The 26,603-nt window shown below is 43.9% G+C and overlaps 2 protein-coding genes across 3 annotated transcripts; both read left to right on the top strand.

Moving 5' to 3' along the window:
* Positions 1-1,085: 1,085 nt before the first annotated feature.
* Positions 1,086-14,675, top strand: LOC136544175 (tuliposide A-converting enzyme 2, chloroplastic-like). The gene is made up of 3 exons (XM_066536423.1): positions 1,086-1,329; positions 12,211-13,013; positions 14,065-14,675. Exons 1-2 carry the CDS (start codon positions 1,086-1,088, stop codon positions 12,816-12,818), a joined length of 852 nt encoding a protein of 283 aa, XP_066392520.1. The 3' UTR covers positions 12,819-13,013; positions 14,065-14,675.
* Positions 14,676-17,572: 2,897 nt separating this feature from the next.
* LOC136546373 (probable carboxylesterase 3) lies at positions 17,573-19,012 on the top strand. 2 transcript variants are annotated; one of them, XM_066538352.1, is made up of 2 exons: positions 17,573-17,954; positions 18,152-19,012. In XM_066538352.1, exons 1-2 carry the CDS (start codon positions 17,710-17,712, stop codon positions 18,798-18,800), a joined length of 894 nt encoding a protein of 297 aa, XP_066394449.1. In that variant the 5' UTR covers positions 17,573-17,709; the 3' UTR covers positions 18,801-19,012. The 2 variants fall into 2 exon arrangements, with proteins under 2 accessions (XP_066394449.1, XP_066394448.1); XM_066538351.1 differs by having other exon boundaries at positions 17,574-17,954; positions 18,044-19,012.
* The last annotated feature ends 7,591 nt before the right edge of the window (positions 19,013-26,603 follow it).

Below are 26,603 nucleotides of genomic sequence, written 5' to 3'. Positions count from 1 at the left end.
TTCTGGAGGTTAGTGAAAACTCGAAATCAATGTTCTACGGAAACATATCGCCAAATTACCACATTCCCTTGAGGTCTTATGAAGTTCTTAGTACCCTTCATTTTCCTAACAACTTTGCCATCAACTATCTTTAGGCAAATAGTGGCCCTGGATATATTGTTGAGAATGTAATAATAGGATTTGAGGCCCATTGTCTCACCATCTGCAAGCTGGGCATCCATATACATGTAAACAATGTCATGGTCCTTCAAATATGTTGCGGCGCCATGAGAATCTCGGAAGTGAGTGCAGGGAAGGGGATGGACAGAAAAGAATTAACAGGTACGAGGTGAGCATGATATGTAATCTATGACATGGTGGATAATTACCACATAACTCAATGAGTAAGGCTCTATTCGCTTGAACTTATCAGTCGTACCGTTTCAACAAAATAACAGTGTTTTTCTCTCACAACAAATCAACATCAGTCGTTTTTCCAGCCAGCCGAACTGGGGCCTAAGTCTCAAACACGTGCTTTAAAGTATCTCTCGAGCAACTTTATAAAATCCATGAACCTTTCATGGATCTAAGCCCTTGATTCATGTTTTTTCGTTGATTTGAATTTTGTAGAGCTGAAACGATTGGTTTAAAATTATTATTGGAATTGAGTAGTTTTTTTTATCTAAGCTGATAGAGATGAACCTAGCTTCTACCGGCTTATGGAAGTTTGGATGGATCCAAACGCAGCCAATGGCATCCGGTCCCAATTCCCACCACGGATCTTGTTTGCGTGTGTATCTGTTTTCAATCTACATGTGTTACGTGGAATGGAACGAAATATAGTTTAATTTCACCCCAATCCACTTCAACACACGTGGATTGTGATAAAAATATGCACATCCAATCAAAGGGCACAACAGATCTCCGGATCGTTCATCCAGTATTCGAGAATCCAGATCTCTCGGCTTCTCGCTATCAACCAGGAAGAAACGGGCAGAATGCCCGAACTGTCGTGTCGGGTGCTATGTACAGGTCTTCTCATCGCTTTGCTAGCCGCTCTGCTCGTCCGGTTCCCGATCCACAGGCTCCTCAGTCCCCACGCCGCCATGGACCCCGACTCCGAGCTCAAGTTCGAGATGCCCGGCGTCTTGCGCATGTACAAGATCGGCCGCGTCGAGCGCTTCGACGGCACCGAGACCGCCCCACCGTCCCCCGACGGCGATCCCGCCAACGGCGTCGCGTCTAAGGACGTCGTCCTCGACCCCGCCGCTGGCATCTCCGCCCGCCTCTACCTCCCCATCGGAGTGGATCCCGGGAAGCACGGGCGGATCCATGTTGTCGTGACTGGGTGTATATAAATTTTTGCTGTATTCGCACCCACTTGGCCCAAATACTTGCACCCACAGCCCAGGTTATGAGAGCCCACAATCGAAATTGGCAACCCAACATCAGTTCGAGACTTCCTGGCCGGCCGTCCACACGCACGTAGGAATCCAATAACACTTTGTTCCCATCGTGAGTCTTCGACTGCACGCCTCCTCTCCCGTGGCCTTCTCTCTCGTTCCCCTCCGTCTTCTCAGCTTCTCTGATGGAGTGATGGCGTCGTGGCGGGTGGTCGGCTAGCCGAGTAGCCAACAACCGCGGCACGGCGGCAGTCTGCAACAGCCACCAGGAGCACCGCACTCGAGTGCCGAGCGCACCGCACAACAGGCAGGACCAGGACCGCAGGAGGCAGCAGCACACACTCCACCCACCTCTCTCCACTCTCCTCTTCTATGTTCATCTTTTACAAAGTAAGCAAGTTCAAATATTCTCCATTCTTTTATAGTTTCAGTTTCCATCGATCTCGTCATCGAGTGATTTCAATTTTGTGATAATTTGTCTAGATTCTAGGGTTAGCATTTTTTGTTCTTTTTGTGATATTTGGTATTTGTGAAAACAATCAAAGTAACTAAAATTTAAGTATTCTTGTGGATGCTAGGAAAAACATGGAAAGGTTTTTCAAAACAAAAACACCAGACAGTCGTCCAGATGATATTAACTGAGAAGAGAAATCAAATATGACCTAGGCTTAAGAAAGGAAATTAATTCTTACCATTCTAATCTTAGAGAGAGGATGAGAAGAAAATATTTGGAGAATGGGCCATGCCAACCACACATGTGCAATTTTCTCTCTACACAGATTGGGGAAAAAGACAATCCAAGAAGGTTTCGGCCGGAATAGTTTGATGAGTTTGGAAGTTGGCTTGAATATAGTGTCGGTGCAGAAAGTGACCAACAAGTAAATATTTATAGTTTTGTCGTACGTTGTGGTCGGAGGTGACCTAGCACTCAATGACACAGGGTTTATACTGGTTCAGGCAACGTGCCCTATGTCCAGTTTGAGTCGGTCGATGATTTTATTCCTGAGCCCAGGTGCTCGAAGTTTGCAGTGGGGTTACAAACTAGAAGGAAAAAGATGGGGGTACAAGAGGTCCGGTCGGACTCCGGTCAGAATGGCCAAGAGTGACGGGAGCCCTGCTATAAGCTAAGTGTTCGAGCGTATGCTCGTGGTTTGAACCTGGTGGTTCAGCTGTTGTGTAGTAGTGAACTTGATCGATCTATTGAATCTGAATGTTGGGAGAGAGCGTATCTCCTTTTATAGATGAAAGGGATGGCCTTACAAGTAAGAGGGGGAGAGTATGTATGCTACTGAGCCTTGTTGCCCATGCCGATGGGTACAGGATAATGGTAGACGTCCATAATACTGTCGAATGTCAGATGCACATGGGAGGTTTGTGTTGTCTTCTTTCGGTATGGCAGACGTCGACGCCTGCCACACTGTTGATACCTGGAGGCATGCAAGGAGTTTTACCATATTCGTCGGGTACGGTGAATGTCGGCGCCCACAACACTGTCGATGCCCAGAGGCGTGTGGGGGAGCCTTACCGTATGAGAGTTAATGGCACCTACAACACTGTAGGGAAAAATATCAGTGCCTACAATACTATTTGGGCTTTGCCATGCCAGGAGGTCATAGGGTACTGTCCTGCAGGTGCATAGGGTATGGTCCTTGGTATTGTGGTTTGACTTGTGCGCCCTACCTTACTCTCTTCATCTATTTCCTAGTCCTTACCGAGCGGGCGTCCCCGGTCAGTTGGTCCTAGCCAACTCTGATCGTGCCAGTCGGAGAAGAGCAGTGAGCAAGGGTTTTGGCGCATCTCCAGTCGGAGACGTGGGTCAGAGTCGGAAGTAGTGCTTTTGGCCAGGCCTTCTGGTCGGAGAGGTCATCCGGAGGTGGGCTGAAGACCGAAGCGAGCGCTCTAGTCAGAGAGATGGGCCAGAGTCGGAAATGGGTGTCGTTCCTCCTCAGTCAGGCCTTTCGGTCGGACATTGGATCGCCCTTCTGGCCTATCTGAAGGGACCGTGATGCCTAAGAGGGAGGTGAATTAGGCAACTTAAAAAATCTAACTCCAAAACTATGGCCTCTTTTTCTAACTCTAGCAAAACCTATGCAATAGATAAACTATCTAAATGTGCAACTATGGTTTTGCTAGTGAGTTGCTATCTCTACCGCAAAACAAGTAATGTAAACAATGTAAATGCGGAAGCTAAAGAGCAAGGTAGAGATATGCAAACTCCCGTCGACGACTCTGGTACTTTTACCGAGGTATCGAGAAGCGCGCAAGCTTCCCCTTAGTCCTCGTTGGAGCCCCTCGCAAGGGCCAAGCTCCTGGTCGGGTAACTCCGTGGATAGCCTCGGGCCTTCCCCACGCGCAAGTGGGTCTCTGACGTGCCTTCCGGCAAGCCTCTCCTAGATGCTCCCCGCCGTCTTCACTATTAAGCTTCCGGCCGAAACGCCGTGGGCCTTGTTCCCTCCGGTACACGGTGGCGGCCACACCACAAACACGGTTGGTGTGATCTCGCAAGACTTCAAGCCCCTCTGATGTAGAATAATGGTGCTCGCAAACACCGAGTGGTAAGAGGTATGCAAACCTCACTAAATACTAGGCCTAAACCTAGAGCAAGCGCATAAGCGGTGGTCTAATCAACCTAAGCACTTCGTAAAGCACTTACGCTAATCACCTGATGAATCACTAAGCACTATGCAAGTAGAGATCACTAAAATGGTGTATCAACACCCTTGGTATGTTTCCTCAGCTCCACACTACTCAAATGGCCGGTTAGGGGTTGTATTTATAAGCCCCACTGAGAAAGTAGCCGTTGGGGTTGGATTCCCGCGAAACTGCTACTGACCGGACGCTGAATCGTCCTGACCGGACGTGGCCGGTCGTCTCGACTGTTGAGCCGGCAAAATACTGATCGGACGCTGACCAGCGTCCGGTCGCCTGCCACCGGACGCGTCCGGTCGCAGATTTGTCGCTCTAGAACCTTACTGTAATCGATCGGACGCTTCTTCCCCGCGTCCGGTCGGTTTCTACCAACGTCCGGTCCATCATCCGGTCGCCTATCTGCCGAGCCACCGGTCCAGCATTCGGTCACGCTTCCAGTGTCCAGTCCAGTGTCCGGTTGCCTCTGCGAGCTCGTTTCTTCCCGATCTTGCGTACGGCTTGGTTCCAATCTTCATGCTTGGACTTTGCTTGATCTCTTAGGTCTTCTCTTGTGCTTCTAAGGTCTTTCTTAAGGTGTTGATCATCGGATCATCACGTCGCCTTTGTCCAAGTCACGTCTTGCACCCTATTGAACTACAAAATAAACACTTGCAAATTTATTAGTACAATTTAGTTGTGTTGGTCATCAAACACCAAAATCCAAAGTAAATGGGGCAAGGGTCCATTTTCCTTACAATCTCCCCCTTTTTGGTGATTGATGCCAACACGACCAAAGCAAGCAAATAATAAAAATTTGAAAGTTAAAAATTACCTACTTGCTAGGATGCAATGCAAAGGGCAAGGTTAAATTATACTAATTGATAGATACCAAATAGAACTTTACTTAAAAGCTTGTCTTGCCCTTTGCAAATGTCCCCATGTGATATTGTTGATTAAAGCCTAGCTTTCTAAAAAAATTCTCCTCCCATTACTTAGACTAATCCATAATTCACTTTCCTTCCTTTCTTGGACCATTACCACTTGTAGACATCAACTTGATGCTTGCCTTTGGTCCTTCAAATTCTCTCCCTTTGGCATCAAACACCGAAAAGGAAGACATTAGTAGCACAAGGGAGGGTCAAATTTTGTGATCCTTTGTGTATAGAGTGAGATGGATCACAAAATTTGACTCTCACATTATATAGACTAAGCTCTCCCTAAATATATGCATGCATATGGTAGAAAGCAAAGTATATGCATAATTATCAATTTATTGCATAAGAGAGTTTAATCTATATAATGCATGGAGAAAGCATATAAATATGAAATGAAATCAACATGATGATGCCAATTGAAGAATGATGCTTAACTCCGGGGACTCCAATTTCCTTACAATGAGACTACTACACATGTGATAGGTTTGAAAAATTGATACAATTTGAAAAAGTGTTAGGCTCAAAGCATCCAAGTTGTAGATTAAGCTCCCCCTAAATTTGTGCATACAAGTGTTGAATACTTGTAAAATTTGTGCACATTGATTTAAGTGTCAAAATACCACTTGAAAGATGATATTTGGGAGAGATTATCTATAATTTTGGACTTTGGCACATATTAGATAAACAAAAGTAAGACAAGCTATGTGTCGTGCTTCTAAGCAATTTTAAACCATGTAGATTTGCTCCATGGGTTAAAAAAACTGAGCAAGCCTACCATAAGCTATACCTAGTGTATGCATGACAAAAGAAATAAGCATGCAAATGCAAACCTAGACATGAAGAGTGACTAGATGCTTAAAGATACCAATTGTAAGAAAATCTAATTACAAGATATACCAATTAAAAAGTAATAACATCTAGTTACCCTAACATGGGAGGGAGAATTTGGGTCCATAGTATTCACTAACCTACTTGGCAATTACTTTGTCCATTATAATGCACCCCATGAAATGCACCCATACTTTGCCAAGTCTCCAAATTCCCCGTTGTCCGATGGACTTCTCACTTCCCTTTCGAGATCCAAACCTTCTTGGTGCTCTTCGTGTTTGAAATAATTTCCTTTGGCACCCAAAAGCATTTGACCTCATTGTTGGCTTGCTTGTTCACCTTGATGGCCACCACCTTGTCATTTTTCTTCTTCTTCAAGAGATGAGGTGTGGAGGCCTTCTTGTCCACCTTGTTGGTGTAGGTGTTGGAGAGCTTGCTTGTTTGCTTTTTCTCCTTCTTCTTTGCTCCTCCCCCATTCTTCACCTTGCACTCATAGGACTTGTGACCTTCCTTGCGGCACACATAGCAAACCACGGTTTGTCCTTCATCAAGCTTCTTCACTCCATTGACGGTGTTATATTGATGAAGTTGGGTTTGTTTTGCCTTGCCTTTCACTTGAGTCAAGTCCTTGGTGAGGCGAGCTACTTCTTGCTTGAGTTGCTCATTCTTCTTTGCAACCTCTTGTGTGCATGTATCTACAACAACTTTCTCAACACAAACTTGATTGCACAAAGGTGAGTCTAAACATAAATCATTACAAGAAGTAGAGACATCCCTTTTAGACATGTTAAAGATAGAACTTTTCTTTTTAGATGCCTTGGTGGGGGTTGTGCTAACGGCTTCAAGATTAGCAACTTTATTAGTTAGCTCATCACAATGTTTGCACATGGTTTCTATTTTAGCAAGCAAACTATTATATGCTTCTTGTGAACTAGCTAACTTTTCTTTTAATTTTTCATTTTTCTTTAAGAGTTACTCATCATTGATTGTGCATGCATTTGTTATTGCACTAGTCTCAAGTTTCTCAATTTTAGTAGATAGTTCAATATTGAGATTAGCAAAGTTCTCATATTATTCAAGCAAGGTTTTGTATGCTTTTTGTAAACTATCTAGCTTTTCTTTTAAACTTTTGAGCTTCTTTTGTTGACTAGTGCAAGCTTTAGCATAATTAAGATTTTCTTACACAAGTTCATGATAAGAAGGCATATCGTCATCACTATCACTCTCACTAGAGGAAGAGCTTTCGTTACCTTGTGCCATAAGACACACATGAGAAGAGCTTGATGATGAGTGCTTGTGGCCTCGCCTCTTGTGATGGGGTTCTTCTTCATTTGAAGAATTATCTCATGATCTTATTGATGTGAGGGCTTGGTTCTTGTATGTCTTCTTCTTTGTCTTGGGTGTGGGCTTGTTTGGACAAACTTCCACAAAGTGTCCCAACTCGCCGCATCCATAGCATCCTCTCTTTCTTTGCTCATTTCTTTGATTAGTGAAAACGAGGTCTTGAATTTGGATGGGCGTACCCTTGACATTGAGCCTTACAATCATCTTCTCCACCTTTTTGATAAGTTTGATTGATTCTTCATCAAGGTCGAAGGTGGAGGAGGAAGATTGACCATCATCACTTGATTCTTATTCATCATCATCATCATCCTCATCTTCTTCTTCACTTGAGGAGCTTGAGCTTGAGCTTGACTCAACTTTCTTGTCCTTCATCTTTTTCTTCTCGCTACAAGCGAGAGCTTTGCCTTTGCTTGATGAAGATGCTTCTCCTTGACCCATCTTACGTGACATTTCAAATGCCACTAGCTTGTCAATGACAATGCCCAGGGTCATAGTACTCAAGTTCTCCATGTTGTGAAGGATGGTGATGATGCTTGCATATTTCTTTTGTGGTAGTATGGAGATGATCTTCCTCATGATGTCCGCATCATCTAGCTTTAATAATCCTATAGAATGGAGCTCATTGATAATTAGATTCAAATGAGAATACATATCACGAACAAGCTCATCATCATTCATAGTAAAGGAATCATAGTTTTGCTTTGCTAGACAATGTTTTTGCTCACGGACATTGCTTGTGCCGTCATGGAGCTCTTGGAGTTTTAACCAAATTTCATGTACCGTATTTAAGGTGAACACTTGGTTAAACACATCCATGCTAAAAGATTCAAACAAGCAGTTCTTAGCTCTAGCATTAAAATGCATTTCTTTTTCATCACTCTTTGTGGGCTTTTTGGGATTCTTAATGGGTTTCATCCTGTCACGAGTGACTCTCCATACACCCAAATCAACCGCCTCAAGGTGGCAAGCCATTCTAGCTTTATAGTACGGGAAGTTAGTGCCATTAAAATATGGAGGCCTAGCGGTATCCATCCCAACCACTCTACAATAGCGTCGGCTCAACGGCGGTTAAGCCAAAGGTCCAAATATGAGCCAATCGGCTCTGATACCAATTGAAGGGACCGTGACGCCTAAGAGGGGAGGTGAATTAGGCAACTTAAAAATCTAACTCCAAAACTATGGCCTATTTTTCCAACTCTAGCAAAACCTATGCAATAGATGAACTATCTAAATGTGCAACTATGGTTTTGCTAGTGAGTTGCTATCTCTACCGCAAAACAAATAATATAAATGCGGAAGGTAAAGAGTAAGGTAGAGATATGTAAACTCCCGTCGATGACTCCGGTATTTTTACCGAGGTATCAAGAAGCGCGCAAGCTTCCCCCTAGTCCTCGTTGGAGCCCATCGCAAGGAATCCATCGCAAGGGCCAAGCTCCTGGTCGGGTAACTCCATGGATAGCCTCGGGCCTTCCTCACGCACAAGTGGGTCTCCGACGTGCCTTCCGGTAAGCCTCTTCCGGATGCTCCCCGCCGTCTTCACTATCAAGCTTCTGGCCGAAACGCCGTGGGCCTTGTTCCCTCCGGTACACGGTGGTGGCCACACCACAAACACGGTTGGTGTGATCTCGTAAGACTTCAAACCCCTCCGATGTAGAACAATGGTGCTCGCAAGCACCGAGTGGTAAGAGGTATGCAAACCTCACTAAACACTAGTCCTAAACCTAGAGCAAGTGCATAAGCTGTGGTCTAATCAACCTAAGCACTTCGTAAAGCACTTATGCTAATCACCTGATGAATCACTAAGCACTATACAAGTGGAGATCACTAAAATAGTGTATCAACACCCTTGGTATGTTTCCTCAGCTCCACACTACTCAAATGGCCGGTTGGGGTTGTATTTATAAGCCCCACTGAGAAAGTAACCGTTAGGGTTGGATTCTCATGAAACTGCTACTGATCGGACGCTGAATCATCCTGACCGGACGTGTTCGGTCGTCCCAACCATTGAGCCGGCAAAATATTGATCGGACGCTGACCAGCGTCCGGTCGCCTGCCACCGAACGTGTCCAGTCACAGATTTGTCGCTCTGGAACCTTACTGTAATCGATCGGATGCTTCTTCCCTGCGTTTGGTCGGTTGCCGCCAGCGTTTGGTCCATCATCCGGTTGCCTGTCTGCCGAGCCACCGGTCTAGTGTCCGATCATGTTTCCAGCATCCGGTTGCCTCTGCGAGCTCGTTTCTTCGCGATCTTACGTATGGCTTAGTTCCAATCTTCATGCTTAGACTTTGCTTGATCTCTTGGGTCTTCTCTTGTGCTTCTAAGGTCTTTCTTAAGGTGTTGATCATCGGATCATCACGTCGCCTTCGTCCAAGTCATGTCTTGCACCCTATTGAACTACAAAATAAACACTTACAAATTCATTAGTCCAATTTGGTTGTGTTGGTCATCAAACACCAAAATCTAAAGTAAATGGGTCAAGGGTCCATTTTCCTTACACTATCATTTAGGTACTTGGGTTGGCCCATGAGTTATGCGTTGTTTGCAATGTTGCCTACTAGGCCGAGCCTCTGTTGGGAAGCCAGTCCGCGAGAGACCCTGGGTTTATGAACCTGACATATAGTGAATAAAAAAATAGAGCATATTGTTTTTGTTGTTTCTTGTTCAGAGAAAAGAAGGATGCAGGATATAAAGCATTTGTTGTTGAGGGTTGGAATGGTTGTCACAGAAAAGAGAGGCTAAAGATACATGTTGGCAATGTTGATGGATCACACTTTATTGCTATGAAGAAGTGTGATGATTTGTTATAGAGAAGTCAGCACATAGATGTTGTTTGCATCAGCAGAGTGAAGTATCTAAGAGGGCTTATTTTACTAGATTGAATGGATCCATTGATACCGCCAGGCTACTATTGAAGCAAGGCTTGACTTTTCATGGCCATGATGAGTCGAAGGAGTCTTTGAACAAAGGGAATTTTTTAGAGGTTTTTGATTGCTTAGCAGAGCATGATCCTAATTTGGGGAAGGCAGTGGGTCTTGCAGGTAATAGTTGTATGGTGGCTCATGAAATCCAGACGGACATTGTAGAGTGCTTTGCAAAAGAAATCCTACAATCTATTCTTGAAGAACTTGGGGATGATGTGTTTTGCTTGCTAGTTGATGAGTCAAGGGATGTTTCCTGTAAAGAACAGATGGCAGTGGTCTTGAGGTATGTTGACAAATGCAGAATTGTGAAAGAGAGATTTATTGGCCTTATGCATGTGACTGAAACTTTTTCTTCATGTCTCAAGTCATCTATTGATTCTTTACTTGCTAAATTTAAGCTGAGCTTAAAACAAGTTAGAGGCCAAGGATATAGTGGTGCTAGCAACATGCGATGTGAGTTCAATGGGCTACAGTCATTAATTATGAGAGAAAGTATATCAGCATATTATGTTCATTGTTTTGCTCACCAACTTCAATTAGTTATTATGGCTGTTGTGAGAAAGCATAAGGGTATTAGCAATTTCTTAATCATGATTCATAGCTTATTGAATGTGGTGGGTGGATTAGCCAAGAGAAGGGACATGATTAGGGATATAAATCATGAACAAGTGACAAATGCTTTAGGGTGTGGGCAGCTAGAAACTGGGAGAGGGTTAAATCAAGAACAATGTCTTCGAAGACCTGGAGATACTCATTGAAGTTCCCATTATAAAACTCTAAAAAGTCTAGTCAACATGTTTTCTACAATTGTTCAGGCGCTACAATTTGTGGAAAAGGATGATAGAGATTGAAAAAATAGAGACCAAGCATCAAACCTTCTAGTCTACTTCTAATCTTTTGACTTTGTGTTTTACCAAAATCTTTTATTGACCGCATTAACCATTACAAACACTTTGTCATTAGCATTGCAACGCAAGGATCAAGACATTGTGAATGCTATGAAGTGTTTGAAATCAACTAGATTGCATTTGTGTAACCTTAGAAGAGATGATTGGGGCAACTTATTAGATGAAGTAAACGAGTTTTGTGAGATGCATGATATTGCAAGGTTAGAAATGAAAGATGCATATATTTATCCCAAAAAATCTAGAAAGGCATCTGGAATTACAAACAAGCATCACTATGAAGTGGATTGTTTTAATGTGGTTATAGATTGGCTTGTTCAAGAGCTTGATAGCCGCTTTAATGAGACAAGCTCTCAATTGCTTGTGTTGTTCAGCTGCTTTCAATCCTAAGAGATTTATTTCATGATTTTAATGTAGAGAGTCTGATAAACCTAGCAAAATTATATCCTGATGATTTTAGCTCTACAGATTTGAGGGATCTTAGCCACTATCTTGCCCTCTATATTGTTGATGTGAGAGAAGACAATCGATTCTCCAACATAAATACTATCTATGAGCTTTCACAAAAAATGGTGGAGACAAGAAAAGATCGCTGCTATCCATTAGTTTATTGACTTTTAAAACTTGTGCTGGTATTGCCAATTGCTACTGCAACACTGGAGAGGATATTTTCAGGGATGAAGATTGTTAAAACATCTCTTAGTAACCGCATCGGTGATACACACTTGAGTAATAGACTTATTTGCTATGTGGAGAAAGAAGAATTAAAGAAAGTTACAAATGATGTTGTGGTTTCATGAACATGGAAGAAAAAGGGCTTAGATTTGATCAATGAGAGGTAATGCATCTCTTTTCAATTTTTCAACCATACAATCTGTAGATTCTTTATTTACAAATGAATGGTTTATTTCTTTTTCTTTAGGTCAATGAGGATTTCGTGGTAGGGGATTCTATTTTGCTAACACCAACAATTTTTTACTGTTATAATTATGGGGTTCTCTTCGCTGGTCTGAAACTTGGCTAAAACTGGCTGAAAAACACCGTTCCGACTGAATTGTTGTTTGAGGAAAATACTGTTCCGACTGAAAAAAGAAGTCAAACAAGCCGAATCTGAGGTAAGCCGAACGCGACCACCATATTTTGAAGCACAAATGCACTGTTACCGCTCCTTCATTGTTGATGTATATCATTATTGTTTGTTTTAAATTATTCATGTTACAATCATAGCTATGGTCCTAGTAAATTACATTATTGATTTGTCGTTAGCCTGTAAGCCGCACACCCCTCCAAAATTCTCTAGCTCCGCCGCCGCCGGGAAGAAGCTCCCCGTCGTCGTGTTCGGCGGTGCGTTCATGGTCCACACCACCGCCTCCCCGCTCTACCACATCTACGCCGCCTCCCTCGCTGCCGCGGCGCCCGCCGTCGTCGTCTCCGTTGACTACCGCCTAGCGCCAGAGCACCGCATCCCCGCCGCCTACGACGACGCGTTCGCTGCCCTGAAGGCGGTCATCGCCGCGTGTCGCGCGGATGACACCGAGGCGGAGGCTGAGCCCTGGCTCGCCGCGCACGGCGACGCCTCCCGCATCGTCCTTGCGGGGGACAGCGCCGGCGCTAACATGGCGCACAACGTGGCGATAAGGCTGCGTAAGGAAGGGGGCATCGAGGGTTACGGCGACATGGTCAGCGGCATCGTCCTCCTGCACCCTTACTTCTGGGGGAAGGAGCCGCTGGGCGCGGAGCCTACGGATCCGCAATGTTCGACCCCACATGGGAATTCATCTGCGGCGGAAAGTTCGACCTCGATCACACCTACGTCAACCCACTGGCATCGCCGGAGGAGTGGAGGCAGCTCGGGTCGCACCGCGTGCTGGTGACCACGGCGGAGCAGTGCTGGTTCGTGGAGAGGGCAAGGGCGTACGCAGAGGGGATCAAGAAGTGCGGCTGAGAGGGGGAGCTCGAGTTCTACGAGACCAAGGGCGAGGCGCACGTCTTCTTCTTGCCTAAACACGGCAGCGACAACGCCGTCAAGGAGCTCTCCGTCGTGGCCGAATTCGTCAGGCGCTGTTGAGGTACCTTTCGCTTTGTTTGCCCGGACCTGGTGAGTAGTTCAGCGAAAAAGATTCGCACAATTAGTGATTTTGATTCATATTGCAAGAGGACAAATGCTCAATCTCGAATCTAGCAGTACTTCTGAATCCTGATTTTGAATTTGTGTTTTGTGGATCGAGATTTATCCTGAACTTAGCACACTGTAATTGTGAACTGCAGTCAAGCGAGTGGCTAAGGCCGCGTTTAGAAGCCAAAAATTTTTGGTTTTGGGTACTGTAGCCCGTTTGTTTGTATTTGGCAATTAGTATTTAATTATGGACTAATTAAGTTTGAAAGTTTCGTCTCGCGATTTCTCACCCAACTGTGCAATTAGTTTTTTTTCGTCTACATTTAGTACTCCATGCATGTGCCGCAAGATTCGATGTGACAGGTACTGCGCAAAATTTTTTGGGAACTAAACAGGGTCTAAATGTATACCTGAAAAATGTCTGCATCTTTTGCTTGGCAATCAGAAACTAGGTGGACTACTCGACTGGCTGTGTTTGTTTCGCTCGGGCAAAAGTCGTCTGGTCACATCGAATATTTGGACTCATATATAGAGTATTAAATATAGATTTAATTACAAAACTAAATGCATAGAATAAGACTAATTTGCGAGACGAATTTTTTAAGTCTAATTAGGCCATGATTTGACAATGTGATGCTACAGTAAATATGCGTTAATGACGGATTAATTAGCTTTAATAAATTCGTCTCGCGGATTACCGAAGACATTATTACTATCCGAACACTTGATGTGACACCTCCAAACTTTAGTCCCTGGATTTAACACCCTCTGATAAGACTAGAAATTGGTCCATTTCATTTCAAGTTTTATTCAAACCTGTTAACGTGAATGTTAATCACATAGTCTAGTGGTCTGTATTAACCTGCCTTCAAAGCCAACAACGGTGCACTGGGAAGCTGTGAAGAGAATTTTGCGATATGTTAAGGGCACAGTCAGTACAGGGTTACGCATCAGAAAATCCCCCTCGATGTTGCTCAGTGTTTTTACTGATGCTGATTGGGCAGGTAGTGCAGATGACCGGCGTTCTACTTCAGGCTATGCTCTTTTCTTTGGCCCTAATTTGATTTCGTGGAGCTCTCGGAAGCAACCCACGGCGTCGCGATCATCCACTGAAGCTGAATATAAGGCATTGGCAAATGGTACAGCCGAGGCAATATGGATACAGTCTCTTCTTCGTGAACTTGATATTCCTCAGCCTCGACCACCGGTGCTGTGGTGTGATAACCTCGGTGCCACATACCTCACTGCTAATCCGGTGTTTCATGCACGGACAAAGCACATCGAAGTTGATTTTCATTTTGTCAGAGAGAAGGTAGCACAAGGAGCACTTGATGTTCGATTCATTTCATCTGAAGACCAGGTAGCAGATGCTTTCACCAAGCCATCGACAAAGCTGATGCTAGAACGACTCAGGACCAATCTCAACTTAGTTTCTATTAGTCGAGATTGAGGGGGAATGTTGACGTGCATGTTGATTACATAAGTCTAGTGGGCTGTATTAACCTGAATTCAAAGCCTAGTGCTAGAAGATGGAAGGTGTACCATCACCACTATCATTATTCCTGCTGTAACTTACGTTTGGTGACACTATATAATGAGAAGACATGGCACTGGATTATTCACGGCAAAAATTCAATTCTAGTGTTTCACTAAACCACCTGTAACAGATATACCTCGAAATACTAAAAACACAACATTCCCACTGTCACTATTTCTTTCCACTCTTTATTCAGAAGAAATTGAGGGCCTCTTTGGTAGGGCTCCGGTGGCTCCGGCTCCCTCCCCTGTTCACCTGTCGGCCGCCCACGGGCCGACAGTAGGCTACTGTTCACCAGAGCCGTTTTTCTCTCTCCTCCTTTCCTCTCTCACAGACACCGCCGGAGCCGGAGATGCTCGTTTTTCGGGCTCCGCGGCTCCGGCTCCCCCTGGCACCTATCGGCCCGTGGGCGGCCGACAGGTGCGGGAGCCAGAGCCGCCGGAGCCCTGCCAAAGAGGCCCTGAGTTGCATTAGCTGTGAACAGGTTAGTGCTTCTGCGTACACATGTAAATAGAGCAACAGCTTCACTACAGCTGAAATGCAATAAAAACTTCTGAAAACATTTCCAGACAGTACTTTCGAGCCACACTTTTAATACATTTTTAAGATAAATGAAGTTTTATTAATAAATTTCTTGCCTATGCAGCAAGCCATGGCCCATGGCCAAACACTTACATATGAAAAATGGTAAAAGTACATTTTTCAAGCTTCACATTGCACGTAAGTCTAAATTTCAACCTTCAACTACAAAACGGGTTAGCTAACACCCTCCAACTATTGAAATTGGATAAATTTGACCCTTTCGCTGATTTAATCTTTAAAAAATCACAATTAATTTATTCTAAATTAGAAAAATATGAAATTAGTTATAGTTTTCTTCTAAACATGTTACAACCTACATCTCCGAATAAATCAACTTCTATAGTTCTCCTAAGTCAAACTTTTGTAAGTTTGATTGAATTTATAAAAAAATAGTGTCAATATTTATGACACACAGTTAGTATCATTAGATAGACCATGTAATATATTTTCAATGTATTTATTTAGTGTCATAAATATTAATATTTTTTTCTACAGCATCGATCAAACTTACAAAAGTCTGACTTTGGACAACTCTATAAGTTGATTTATTTAAGGACGAAGGGAGTATCTATTTGCTGAATATTTAAATTTATTTTGATCTTATTTGTTTTAAATAAATATTGAGCACGACTACAAGCAATAAAGCAAAAAAAATAGAAATAGACCAATTTCATAAACTATATAAAAGATCATAAATAGGTAGACAACATTTTAGAAAAAAATGATAGTAGTTTCACATTTTTTGATTTAAAATAAATTGATTATAAATTTAAGAGATCAAACTATATTTTTATTGTTTTTTAAAATTTTTAAAAAATAAACCCTCCTATGAAACCAGCAAGAGGACCAAATTTTTTGAATTTGTAGTTTAGGGTTCAAAATTAGACTAACGTGCAACTTGAAGCTTGAAAAGCATACTTTACCGTATGGAAAAAAACTAAATGTCACCTTTCCAAGACTTGCACTTGATCATGGTGAGTACATATGGCAAAAAAACATAAGTTCGTTTTATAGCCAACAACACATGAATTCTTTGTTTATACCTCAGATAGCGTTGGTTTATTTACATCATCACATGACACCTTGTTATTTTAGAGGGTTGCACATAAATTTTAGTATCTAAGCTCTACATCAAGATTTATGTTTTATGATTGTGAATATATGTGGCAAAAAATCAATTGTTTTATGGCTTGCACACATGATTTTTTTGTTTGTACCATTATTAAAACATTATTGCTAGTTTATATCAACTAATGTTTCTTTTTAGAGCTTGTACTACCACACTTGAGGTTTTTAGAGGCTTACAACAATATACCCATCCAATTTTAAGATCCGTGCCTCATATTAGATCCAGATATCTAACTTTACGCTATTCAAGAAAATCAGGCGATCTGAAAGGTTAAGAAACTAGCTATAGCTAAGGTTAAGAAATAATTCATGGGTTGGGGGCTATAAAACAAATCTCCTTACCATACACATGGTAGAGCACAAAATGTAAGACAAAAAAATCATATGCAATAGCCCACTAAAATACTCTGCTCAGGTAGCTCTTCTTTTTTTTTTCCTTTTTGCTCTATAAATTTTTGGATGGTTCTAGTAATGGAAGGTTATTATATTCAATTAAAACTTGTTGCTCAAGGAAATACTTATACCTTTGTATACACACACACACACACACATTTATAAACTAATAATTTTTTATTGTTGACCATTGCTAGTTTTGATGGAAAGAAAACAAAAATAAAGAAAATATAATAAATCAATTCCAAGCAAATGGGCCAAAACATATGTTATCGGGCCAAGCCCATGCTTTTCTTATCACGTACGGGCTCCAACCAGTTAGTGGTTTACCGATGTGCGCTGACCAAAGGATTTCAGGCACTAGTATCCATCGAATTTATTACAAGTTTTTGCAGGTTTTCTCAAACTGGGTGAGAAGTCCTCTGTTTTAATGCGAAATGCTCGGGGGCGCATGCTATCCTCCCGCGGTCTGAGTTTCGATGGAAAGAAAACAAAAATAAATAAAATAAAATAAACCAAACCAATTCCAAGCAAATGGGCCGAAACATCTGTTATTGGGCCAAGCCTCACGTACGGGCTCCAAGCAGTCAGCCGTTTACCGATGTGCGCCGACCAAAGGATTTCAGGCATCAGTATCCATCAAATTTATTACGAGTTTTTGCATCTACGAGGCCGTGGCTTTGACTATTTCAGGAAAAGTCGCTGTGAGTACTAGGAGTACAGAGTACTACGTAGTACTTCTACATGAGAAGAAAATATAACCTCAAGTTGAGCATATCACGATCATGTGATTAACGTGCTCTAAACTAAAGCACAGTGACGTGAAAAGCACAATTAACGTGCTCTAAACTAAAGCACAATAACTTGACCATATACTCCACCGATACAGGCATACAGCTGCAGTCTTCAGAGGAAGAGGATATATAGGGAAGCCCTGTTCTTCTAAGTCTTATCAGTCGAGTGCTACGGTCCAGGGTCCATCGAGTGCTTGCTGGACGCGGGGCGCGCAATGGACTCGGGCAGCACGGAGATCGTTGTGGATTGCGGTTTCTTCCGGATATACAGCGACGGTCGCGTCGAGCGTTTCGCCGGCATGGAAACCGTGCCCGCCGGCTTCGACGCCGACACTGGCGTCACCTCCAAAGACGTGGTCATCGACGCCAACACCGGCGTCGCCACGCGGCTCTACCTGCCAGCCATCCATACGGCACCGTCACCTCCCCAGTCGGACGACAACGGCAGTCATCACCTTTTGTAAGTCCTTTCTGCTGTAAACTGGTTTTGCTTCCTTCTTATGATATAGCAGTACGTGCTCCTGCTATTTTTTCGAAAAACACAAACAGTGCCACGGCGAAGCTTCCCATCCTCGTCGTCTTCCACGGCGGCTGCTTCGTCTTCGGCTCACCGGCTGATCCTGATTTCCACCGCTACATGAACTCGCTGGTTGCTAGCGCCCGCGTCGTCGCAGTCTCCGTCGGTTACCGCCTGGCGCCTGAGCACCCGCTCCCTGCAGCCTATGAGGACTCCTGGGCCGCGCTCAACTGGGCGGTTTCTCGCGCAGACCCGTGGCTGTCCGCCCACGGCGACCCCGGCCGCGTCTTCGTTGCCGGTGGCAGCGCCGGCGCGAACATCGCCCACAACATGGCCATCGCCGCGGGAGCGAGCGGCTTGCGCGCCGCGGAACAAGAACCACCACCACGCGTCGAAGGCGTGCTCCTGCTCCACCCTTCGTTTGCTGGTGAGCAGAGGATGGAAGAAGAGGAAGACGGATTCTGGCAAGCTAATAAGAGGAGGTGGGGCGCCATCTTCCCCGGTGCGAGAGACGGGCTGGACGATCCGAGGATCAACCCGATGGCCGCTGGCGCGCCGAGCCTGGCGAAGCTTGTGGGCGAGCGGCTGCTGGTGTGCACGGCGTCGGAGGACCCGAGGGCACCGAGGGGCCGGGCGTACTGCGAGGCCGCGAGGGCCAGCGGGTGGCGGGGGAAGGTGGAGTGGTTCGAGTCACAAAACGAGGGGCACGCATTCTTCGTCGCCGGCCACGGCAGCCCCGAGGCCGTTGCGCTGATGGATCGAGTGGTTGCGTTCATTGCTGGCCATTGATTGACCACCTTGCATGTGCACAAGAAATGAAATTAAGTAGTGCTGCCCCTTGTGTATGATTCTCTGGAATCTCTGTCCTATTCGCTAGACCTGATAAGTCATGACTAAAAATATTGTTGACTGATTTGTTACGAGAGAAAAATATTGTTTGTTTACTGAAAAAATATGACTTATAAGTCAAGCGAATAGGACGCTATCAGGCTTCCTTTGAATTGACACCTGATTCTTTAAATTCGTGTTTTCTTCGCTCTTTGACAACTGATTTTCTAACCATCGGATTTTAATCTAAGGGTTTATACCTGATTACTCTCTGAACACTACTTTGGACTTTGATACAACTAGGCTTCACATATGGACTGGTATATGCGCTCCTGAAATGAAATAATATAAAGAAATAGTTATCAAATGAGCAGCAGAGTGCAGAGGAGGAAGAAATAGCAAAGGGGGAAGAAGTATTGCTTGGTTCGCTTGGGCCGTCGGATGGTCATCGGAAGGCTGAAAACGTCCAACTGCATAAGTTGCAGTAGCAATAGCAACTGCATGGGATCTCAGTCCCCCTCCCGCATGCTGCTACTGCGCACGCTACTGCCGCACCTGCCCGCGCGTTGCTACTGCTGCCGCACCTGTCGCCCCGGCCCCGCCTGTTGCAATGGTACGCATGCGCCTGCTGCCGCGTTTACTTCGCTTCCTACACACGCGGGGACCGCGGAGGACCACCTCTACGTGCGCCCACTTCCCGCGTCAGCTTACGGAACACTTGCAACATATATCTAAAACGAACGAAACATTTAAAAACATACTCTTGCAATATATGTGTATGGGCGTTTCGCAAAAAAACATATTTGTATATGGGCACTGCAACATACACAACATCAGATATTGCAACATACGTTTGAAATAACTGAAACATTTGAAACATATGTTTGCAACATACGTGTATAGCCAGTACAACATCCAGCTAAAAACACTTGCAACATACGTTTAAAAACAGTTGAAACATTTGAAACATATACTTGCAACATACGTGTATAGCCAGTGCAATATATACAACATCCAGATAAAACACTTACAACATACGGTTGAAAAAACCAAAATATTTTGAAACATACACTTATAACATACATGTATAGCCATTGCAACATATGCAACATCTAGATCTATTTTTTACAACATACGTCTTGAACATCTGATATACATGTGGCTCTAGCATATCAAGGCCCACACAAATATTTTATATGTGGCTCTATCGTATCAGGGCCCATGGTTGCTATTTATGTTGACCATAATAAGTTGACTCGTAATATGATCATACTCACGTATATTTATGGTTTATAATTATCTTTTGTACCAAAGATATTTTTGTGCACGAATGCAAGTATAGACGATCGCCATACGTTGCTCTAGATGGTCATCCAGCATAGCTCTCCATGCATGTCGATTAGACCCTGTTCGTTTCGTTAAAATGCTGTTGATGTTGATTTGTTATGAAAGAAAAATAATAATTCTTCGATGAAAAGTATAGCTAAAGTAGTGTAAAAAACAGGACGTATGTCATCTTCTCGTACACATGCATGTCACATATTCACGTCCTGATAAGGGTGTCGTATATACGTGTGTACGTACATATTTGTGTTACGTTGGCAAGGTACCTCCATGCATTAAACTGGGCTCACTTTTTTTTATTAAAAACGGCATGGGGGTGCGGGCCGGGCCACGCGGAGCTGTCTGTCCGGACTCGCTTGTTTGGATTAAAAACACGGGAGGGACGCCCGCGTCCAATCATTTCGGTAGAACTAGACGAGCTTTTGTTGATCCGTCGAGGGCGTCAGCCATAGCGTGAGGAAGCAAGATCTACGGGCAGCGCGGGGTCCAGATCAGGTCCACCCGTTGAACCAGGACACTGATGGCGTGTTTGCGCACCTGGACCAGCATGGCCTACCAGCTCAAACGGACCAGGCGTGGGCAGGCCTGCCCAACTGCTACAACACAGCTTGTTTACACACCTATACCAATTTAGTTCGGCCCAGGTGAGTTAGTGTTTGTGATCCAATACTTAACCGGGTTCAAACACCAACCGCCACCAACTGCCGAGCACAGATTGTGTTTGCCAGCTGCCGTGCTTGGCCTGGCTCAAAGAGAAGGAAAAACAGTATAATTAATAGAGAAGCAAACACTTTGAATAAAAATATACAAAAGACATATGCCTCAGACTAATTTCATTTAATCAAACACATATATTGCCAACTACATTGCATAATCAAATAAGCAAATTAAGAACAGTAGCAGAATTAAGTAGTTTGGCAAGCCGAGAAGGACAACAAGTTAACAGAAAAGAGAGTACATGAATCAAAGTGGCATGTAGCCAGCTAATGCAGTCATCCTATTGTGTCATCATCGGCCTAATTAAAACAACAGTTGTGGCACATGAACAGCTTGAGTGATAGACCAACTACAACCATAAACAAGATCAAGATGACAGCATTTTTACAATAACCTTGCAGCCCAGGTGAATGAGGATAGATTTCAGAACCTTGAGCTATCACCAGTTTATGGGATGCTGATGCATCCCCATGAGGGGCATCAATTGGTAACAGAAAGGGTTCTTGAGGTACCCTTGCATTAAAATCTCTAAGAGCATCATCATAGTTGTTGTACTTCTGATAGATAGCCTTTTCTTCCCTAAGCACTTGCTTAGCACACTCATACCATGTAAAATAAATCCCAGGTTTTTTTTCCTTCAAAGACCACATAGCAAGGAGGCATTCTCTGAAACCAACCAAATGTAGAACATGTAAGTGGTCTGAATGACATGTCTCAATCGACCATTCAGTTATAATGATGGTGAACATCATCGGCTACTTGATAAAAAAAATTAGCCTCAGTTTAGTAGTTTGGTGGTTTTTTTCTTGTTTAGTCATTGGTGGCTACCAAGAATTATAAGAACCAAATAAAGAGGCAAATAAACAACAGTTGCACTCACTGCCATACAGACCTTTTGATCAGTTGCACTCACTGCCATCAGCCATCACAAGAGGATGTTGTTGCTATGGAGTACAACTGAGCATAAGTGTAGAATAAAAGGATAGGCAAATAAAAAACAAAGCACAACAACAAAACCATCAAAACAAGAATAAGGTAGCCACCTCATGTTTGTTTTATGCATCATAGGCCTTTAAATCCCATAGTTACCACCAGGGCATAAAACAACACAAATAGGCAACTAGTTATCAAATAAAAAGTAGCCAACAGAGGCTATAAATAAGTTTCTTATAATACCAAGTTCAGCCCAATAGCCAAGGGCTCAAATGTTCCCAAATCCTTGCCTATTGTTAGCCACCTTCCTAGGCAAACTACACCATCAAGGTCAGGTGTCAAAAGAACAAGCAGACTGCACAAAAGCTCCTATTGTCAAAAGAAGAGAGAGTGGGTGAGGGGGTGGAGGAACTATACATCTCTACAGTCAACCCCCTCCTGGCCTTCTAGCCCTTCCTGTTGCATGCGCCTAGGAACCTTTGCTAGAAAATAAGTGCCATCTATAAAGCCAATGACATCCTAAAAAGCATGGGTCAGTCATTGCAACAGGTCTAATGTAACTAATAAATCCATGGTATACAATTACCTTAAAATATGGATTCCATGTATGGCTTCTAAGAATCTTTGGGTGAGTGGTAGCGCTAGCTGGCTTTATCATTTCATTCCTAAGCTCACCCACAGCATACAACACCTGATGGAAGTGCTTGTGGACAGTTTGGATAAACCTCCTAAAAACTAGTGGACAACCCTAAATCTTTGGTTGTGTCCTACAACATGTAAAAACATGGTAACCTACTCTTCTACTGACACCCCGTCCCTATCAGTGACAAGACTCCTCTCTCTAAAAGTTCTCACTAACTTAAAAAACAGCTCTCTTTATCCTAATCATAGAAATACACTCTGAATCAGTGGAATTGTATATCATTCTCAGTGTTCTCTGTCTATGCTGTTTATTTTCATCCCTAATCAGGGCCAGTGCTATAGGATTAGGCAGTAGGGTTTCAGGTTCAGGGGTTTTCCTTTTCAGCCTAGTGGATATAAAGGAAATCATAATAACAGTCAAGGCAGCTGCCTTCCTACACAGCATGTCATGGCTCAAAGACAGATCCATCTATAAGCATGTAAAAATGTAACATGATTTTAGCTTAATGTATCCTGCTAGGCATCAATATGAATATGAAATGAATGCATATGAACAAAAGCATGGCTGCATCTTATATGTGATGCCTCCCAGTGCTAAATTTGGACAACATCATCGATCAATGATGAAACAAAAAACTCAGAGCAATAGTAATCAGAAATAGATCAACATCCCTAACAGATCAAGAACAACAAGGTACAAGTAACACTAACAACTGCATCAAACAGTTATGAACAGCAAGATACAATACTAATCTGAAACAGATCAACAACCCTAACAGACCACGATCCCAACAGATCAAGAATAGCAAGGTACAAGTAACCCTAATAGGAGCATGAAGCAGTTATAACAAGTATGAAACCCTAACAGATCATGAACATCAACGAACAAGAAACCCTAAGAACTTCAAGAAGCACCACAAAAAAGAAGATTGGGGGTCGATTTTACCTTGGCTCGGGGTCCAAACAACGGAGAGGAGGCAGATCTGGAAGTAGAGGATGCAGATCGGAAAGAAGACGAAGCAGATGCGGACGGAGAAGAAGAGGAACACCGCCACCACGGAGTCCCAGCAGCAGCCGGAGCGGGAACGCGGCAAAGAACCTCGGCGCCGGTGACCGAACCCACAACCAGCCTGAGGTCGCCGCCGCCGCCACGCACCACCACTCACCGCCGGTCTCTCACGAGAGAGGTGGAAGAGCAAACACCGAGTGGAAGAAGGAGAGAGTGGGAACCCGTATATAAAGGCCGGTGAAATCGTCGCCATTTCGCTTCGCGTGCGGCGGCCAGAGCGGGAGTGGAGAGCGGGGACGCGCGCGAAGAAGTTTCCCCTTCCCGCCAGAGCCCGCGCGAGCCACCCTGTCGCCGCCCAAAATCGCCTGCGTGCGCCGCCACGAGCTCGGCTCCAAAGAAACGAGGGTTTTGGTCGTTTCCAGAGAGCAAGGCGGAGAGGTCGTTTTTGGCTCTGGGAAGCCAGGCTCGCTTACGGACCACGACCACAGACATGGCAAGTTGCAGCCCACGGGCGCAGTCGGGCCTCCAGGCCAGGGTCGCAAACGCGCCCTGAATCTATATGTGTATCAGTGCATGTGTATCAGCTTCTACTATCGATGTTCAATTGTCCATTGTGTAGCAAATGTTCAGCTGATCCACTCTGTAGCTTCTCTTGAATAGTTCTTAGAATTGATCTCTTAATTTTCAGCTTGCTCGTTCAATCATTTACCGCCTGATCGGCTGGGCTTATTGCCTCGTAAATGATCGTAAATTTCCAGCCGGAACAATATTTCTCTCTCACACCAAACCAGCCAGCATTACTTCTTCACGATCCAGCAACGAACAAGCCTAGCCAAACGAGCAGGCTGTTAGTGATTTTCAAGTTGTTTGCTCTTTTTTTTTCCTAAAGAAGTTGGACTTGAGAGTAGGATTGTCATTCCTTCAGTAAGCAATTTTTAATTATTTAGAGTATGTTTTCGTGGCTCACGAACTAACAAGCTGACTTAAGCTAGCAAACGAGCCACAAGCTAAGCCAGAATTTTAGCTCATTAGAGCAACTCCTGCTAAGAGCCTACTTAAACCGTCATCCTACTTTGAGAGCTCAAAAATATAAAAAGCTCTTTGACCGCGCTTTGTGGGCCTGAGGTTGGTTGATGATAGTTGAGTCTTAGTTGGAATATAAAAAAAAGATTAAGTCTGTTTTTGACCCCTCAACTATTAGGTTCGTATAATTTTGACTCTCAACTACAAAATCCTCTAGTGCTGATACCCCAACTATCAAAACCGTTCATTTTTAGCCTCTGTGCGCGGGCAGGACCGTTTTGTCCTACGTGGGCGGATTTGACCACGCCACATTGACGTTGATCGCTACGTAGAATGCCAACCTCCATCTCAGTGACCGATTTTTTTATTTTAGCCCTTTTTGAAAGTTTTTCCACAAATACGCCTATGAAGGAAAGATTTTAGAATTTGGACCCTTAGCTCGACGCCATCGTCGTTGACGCCGAACTTACCAACTGATATGCACCCGCTAGGGTTGAATCCCGATCTTTCGATGAGAGAAGGTGGATAACTCGATTTGGGGATGGAGATGACGTTCACGGCCCGACTACAGCCTTCCAAGCTACGCCTTAGCAACCGATACACCACCTCCAACAGCCGTCGCGATCTTGTGGAGCACGATCAACCAAACCACTAGGGTAATTCCTACAAGCAATCGAGGAACAAGCAAGAACAAGTAGAACAAGCAACTCAATTGCAAATATGGAGATGAAAACCAATCTGAAATCACAAAGTTGGGGTTCTGAATTGAGTAGAACGAATGGTCTAGTCGACACATGCGTCTACTAGGAAGTAGCAATGGCTAAACTTTCAACAAAACAAAACCCAATCTGTTTGTGGCGGCTCTAATCCTTATTAATACCTAGGGGAACGACGAAGGGGGTGTTGGAGTCGTTCTCCAACCCTAGGATGCGTCCTTAATGGACCCAACTTGATACATGGACCATCGGCCCAAAATAGGGTGATGCAGCACCAAAGGCAGAAAAGGTCCCGGCGTTGAAACGATGACTGTAGAAGCATCGGATAAGATATAGCCATGAGTCCAGATCCATTAGAAAATAGACTTGATAAGCTTTCCAAAAAGTGCTAGAACGTCCCAATCGGACTCCATATGAAGTCGCGGTGACCGTCGCAATTTGGGACTATTTTGCAGTCCGAATTCAACTTCCAAAACGTGTTGGACTTAGACTCTTTCTGTCCTTGGAACCAAAGTGACGTGGTGGCCTAGTGGAGGACGTTATGGATACTTGGATTTGGTCCCCAATCAACTTCATTAACCTTCCATGCTTTTCATATGCAATCAAACCTTTCCTTGATCCATGTAAGTAATTCTAAAAATGAGAATGAACACACATCATGGTGCAGCATCAATTCATCAAATGCATCAATGATAAGCCTCATATAGAATGGTTGCACCTTTGGTATAGAAGTGGTTGGCATGGTCATATTTGAGCCAACGATGTTCTCATCACTCGGCGCCATCGTTGCTGACGCCAAGATCTTAGACTCGACGCTAACGTGACGCTGATTTATCAGATAGCTCGACGCCGTAGACGTCGGCGCCGAGCTCGACGCCCTTTACGAGAGGCCTAGATAGAGGCTTCCAGTTGCAGCAAACTAATGGAAACAAGATTGATGGCGACATACAAATTGTAGTTTTTTCCGGGCCAAATAATATAATAATCCCTTAACTTCGAAACAGGCTCGGGTAACCGTAGAAAACACTGTTAACTATAGCAACACTGTTTACAGTACTTCACAAAGCCTGTTCGTTCATTTGGTCACTGCCCACCTACTGTGCAAGACACTGTTTGTAAAAACTTTTAGGGACGGCTGCTCACAATTTCAGCCGAAATTTACTGTGCAGAAGAAAAAACACTATTTATACTATAATAATTTTCTCTAAATTTATCTTAATTCCTTTAAATTTCTCCTTGCGAACGGGGCTTTTACTGAAATCATTTTTTGGTCGCTCCCGTCTTTGCCGGAGCGGCGTCAGCGCGTCCACCCCGTGTTAGTATTATATTAGCTTGGAATCGTTAACTCAATGATTGGCTGGATTTATCCGAATTCCACAA

The sequence above is a fragment of the Miscanthus floridulus genome, chromosome 3 (genome assembly GCF_019320115.1).
Source record: "Miscanthus floridulus cultivar M001 chromosome 3, ASM1932011v1, whole genome shotgun sequence".
NCBI lineage: Eukaryota > Viridiplantae > Streptophyta > Magnoliopsida > Poales > Poaceae > Miscanthus > Miscanthus floridulus.
The sequence above is the reverse complement of the archived record's forward strand: the minus strand, read 5'-3'. Positions and strand labels throughout refer to the sequence as shown.

What these genes read in the sequence shown, in the direction of transcription:
- LOC136544175 (XM_066536423.1), top strand. Translation starts at nt 1,086, where the DNA reads ATGGACCCCGACTCCGAGCTCAAGTTCGAGATGCCCGGCGTCTTGCGC. An exon ending in CCATGTTGTCGTGACTGGGT is followed by an intron (nt 1,330 to 12,210) that starts GTATATAAATTT and finishes ATTTGTCGTTAG; the next exon opens with CCTGTAAGCCGCACACCCCT.
- LOC136546373 (XM_066538351.1), top strand. Translation starts at nt 17,710, where the DNA reads ATGGACTCGGGCAGCACGGAGATCGTTGTGGATTGCGGTTTCTTCCGG. An exon ending in AACGGCAGTCATCACCTTTT is followed by an intron (nt 17,955 to 18,043) that starts GTAAGTCCTTTC and finishes AAACACAAACAG; the next exon opens with TGCCACGGCGAAGCTTCCCA.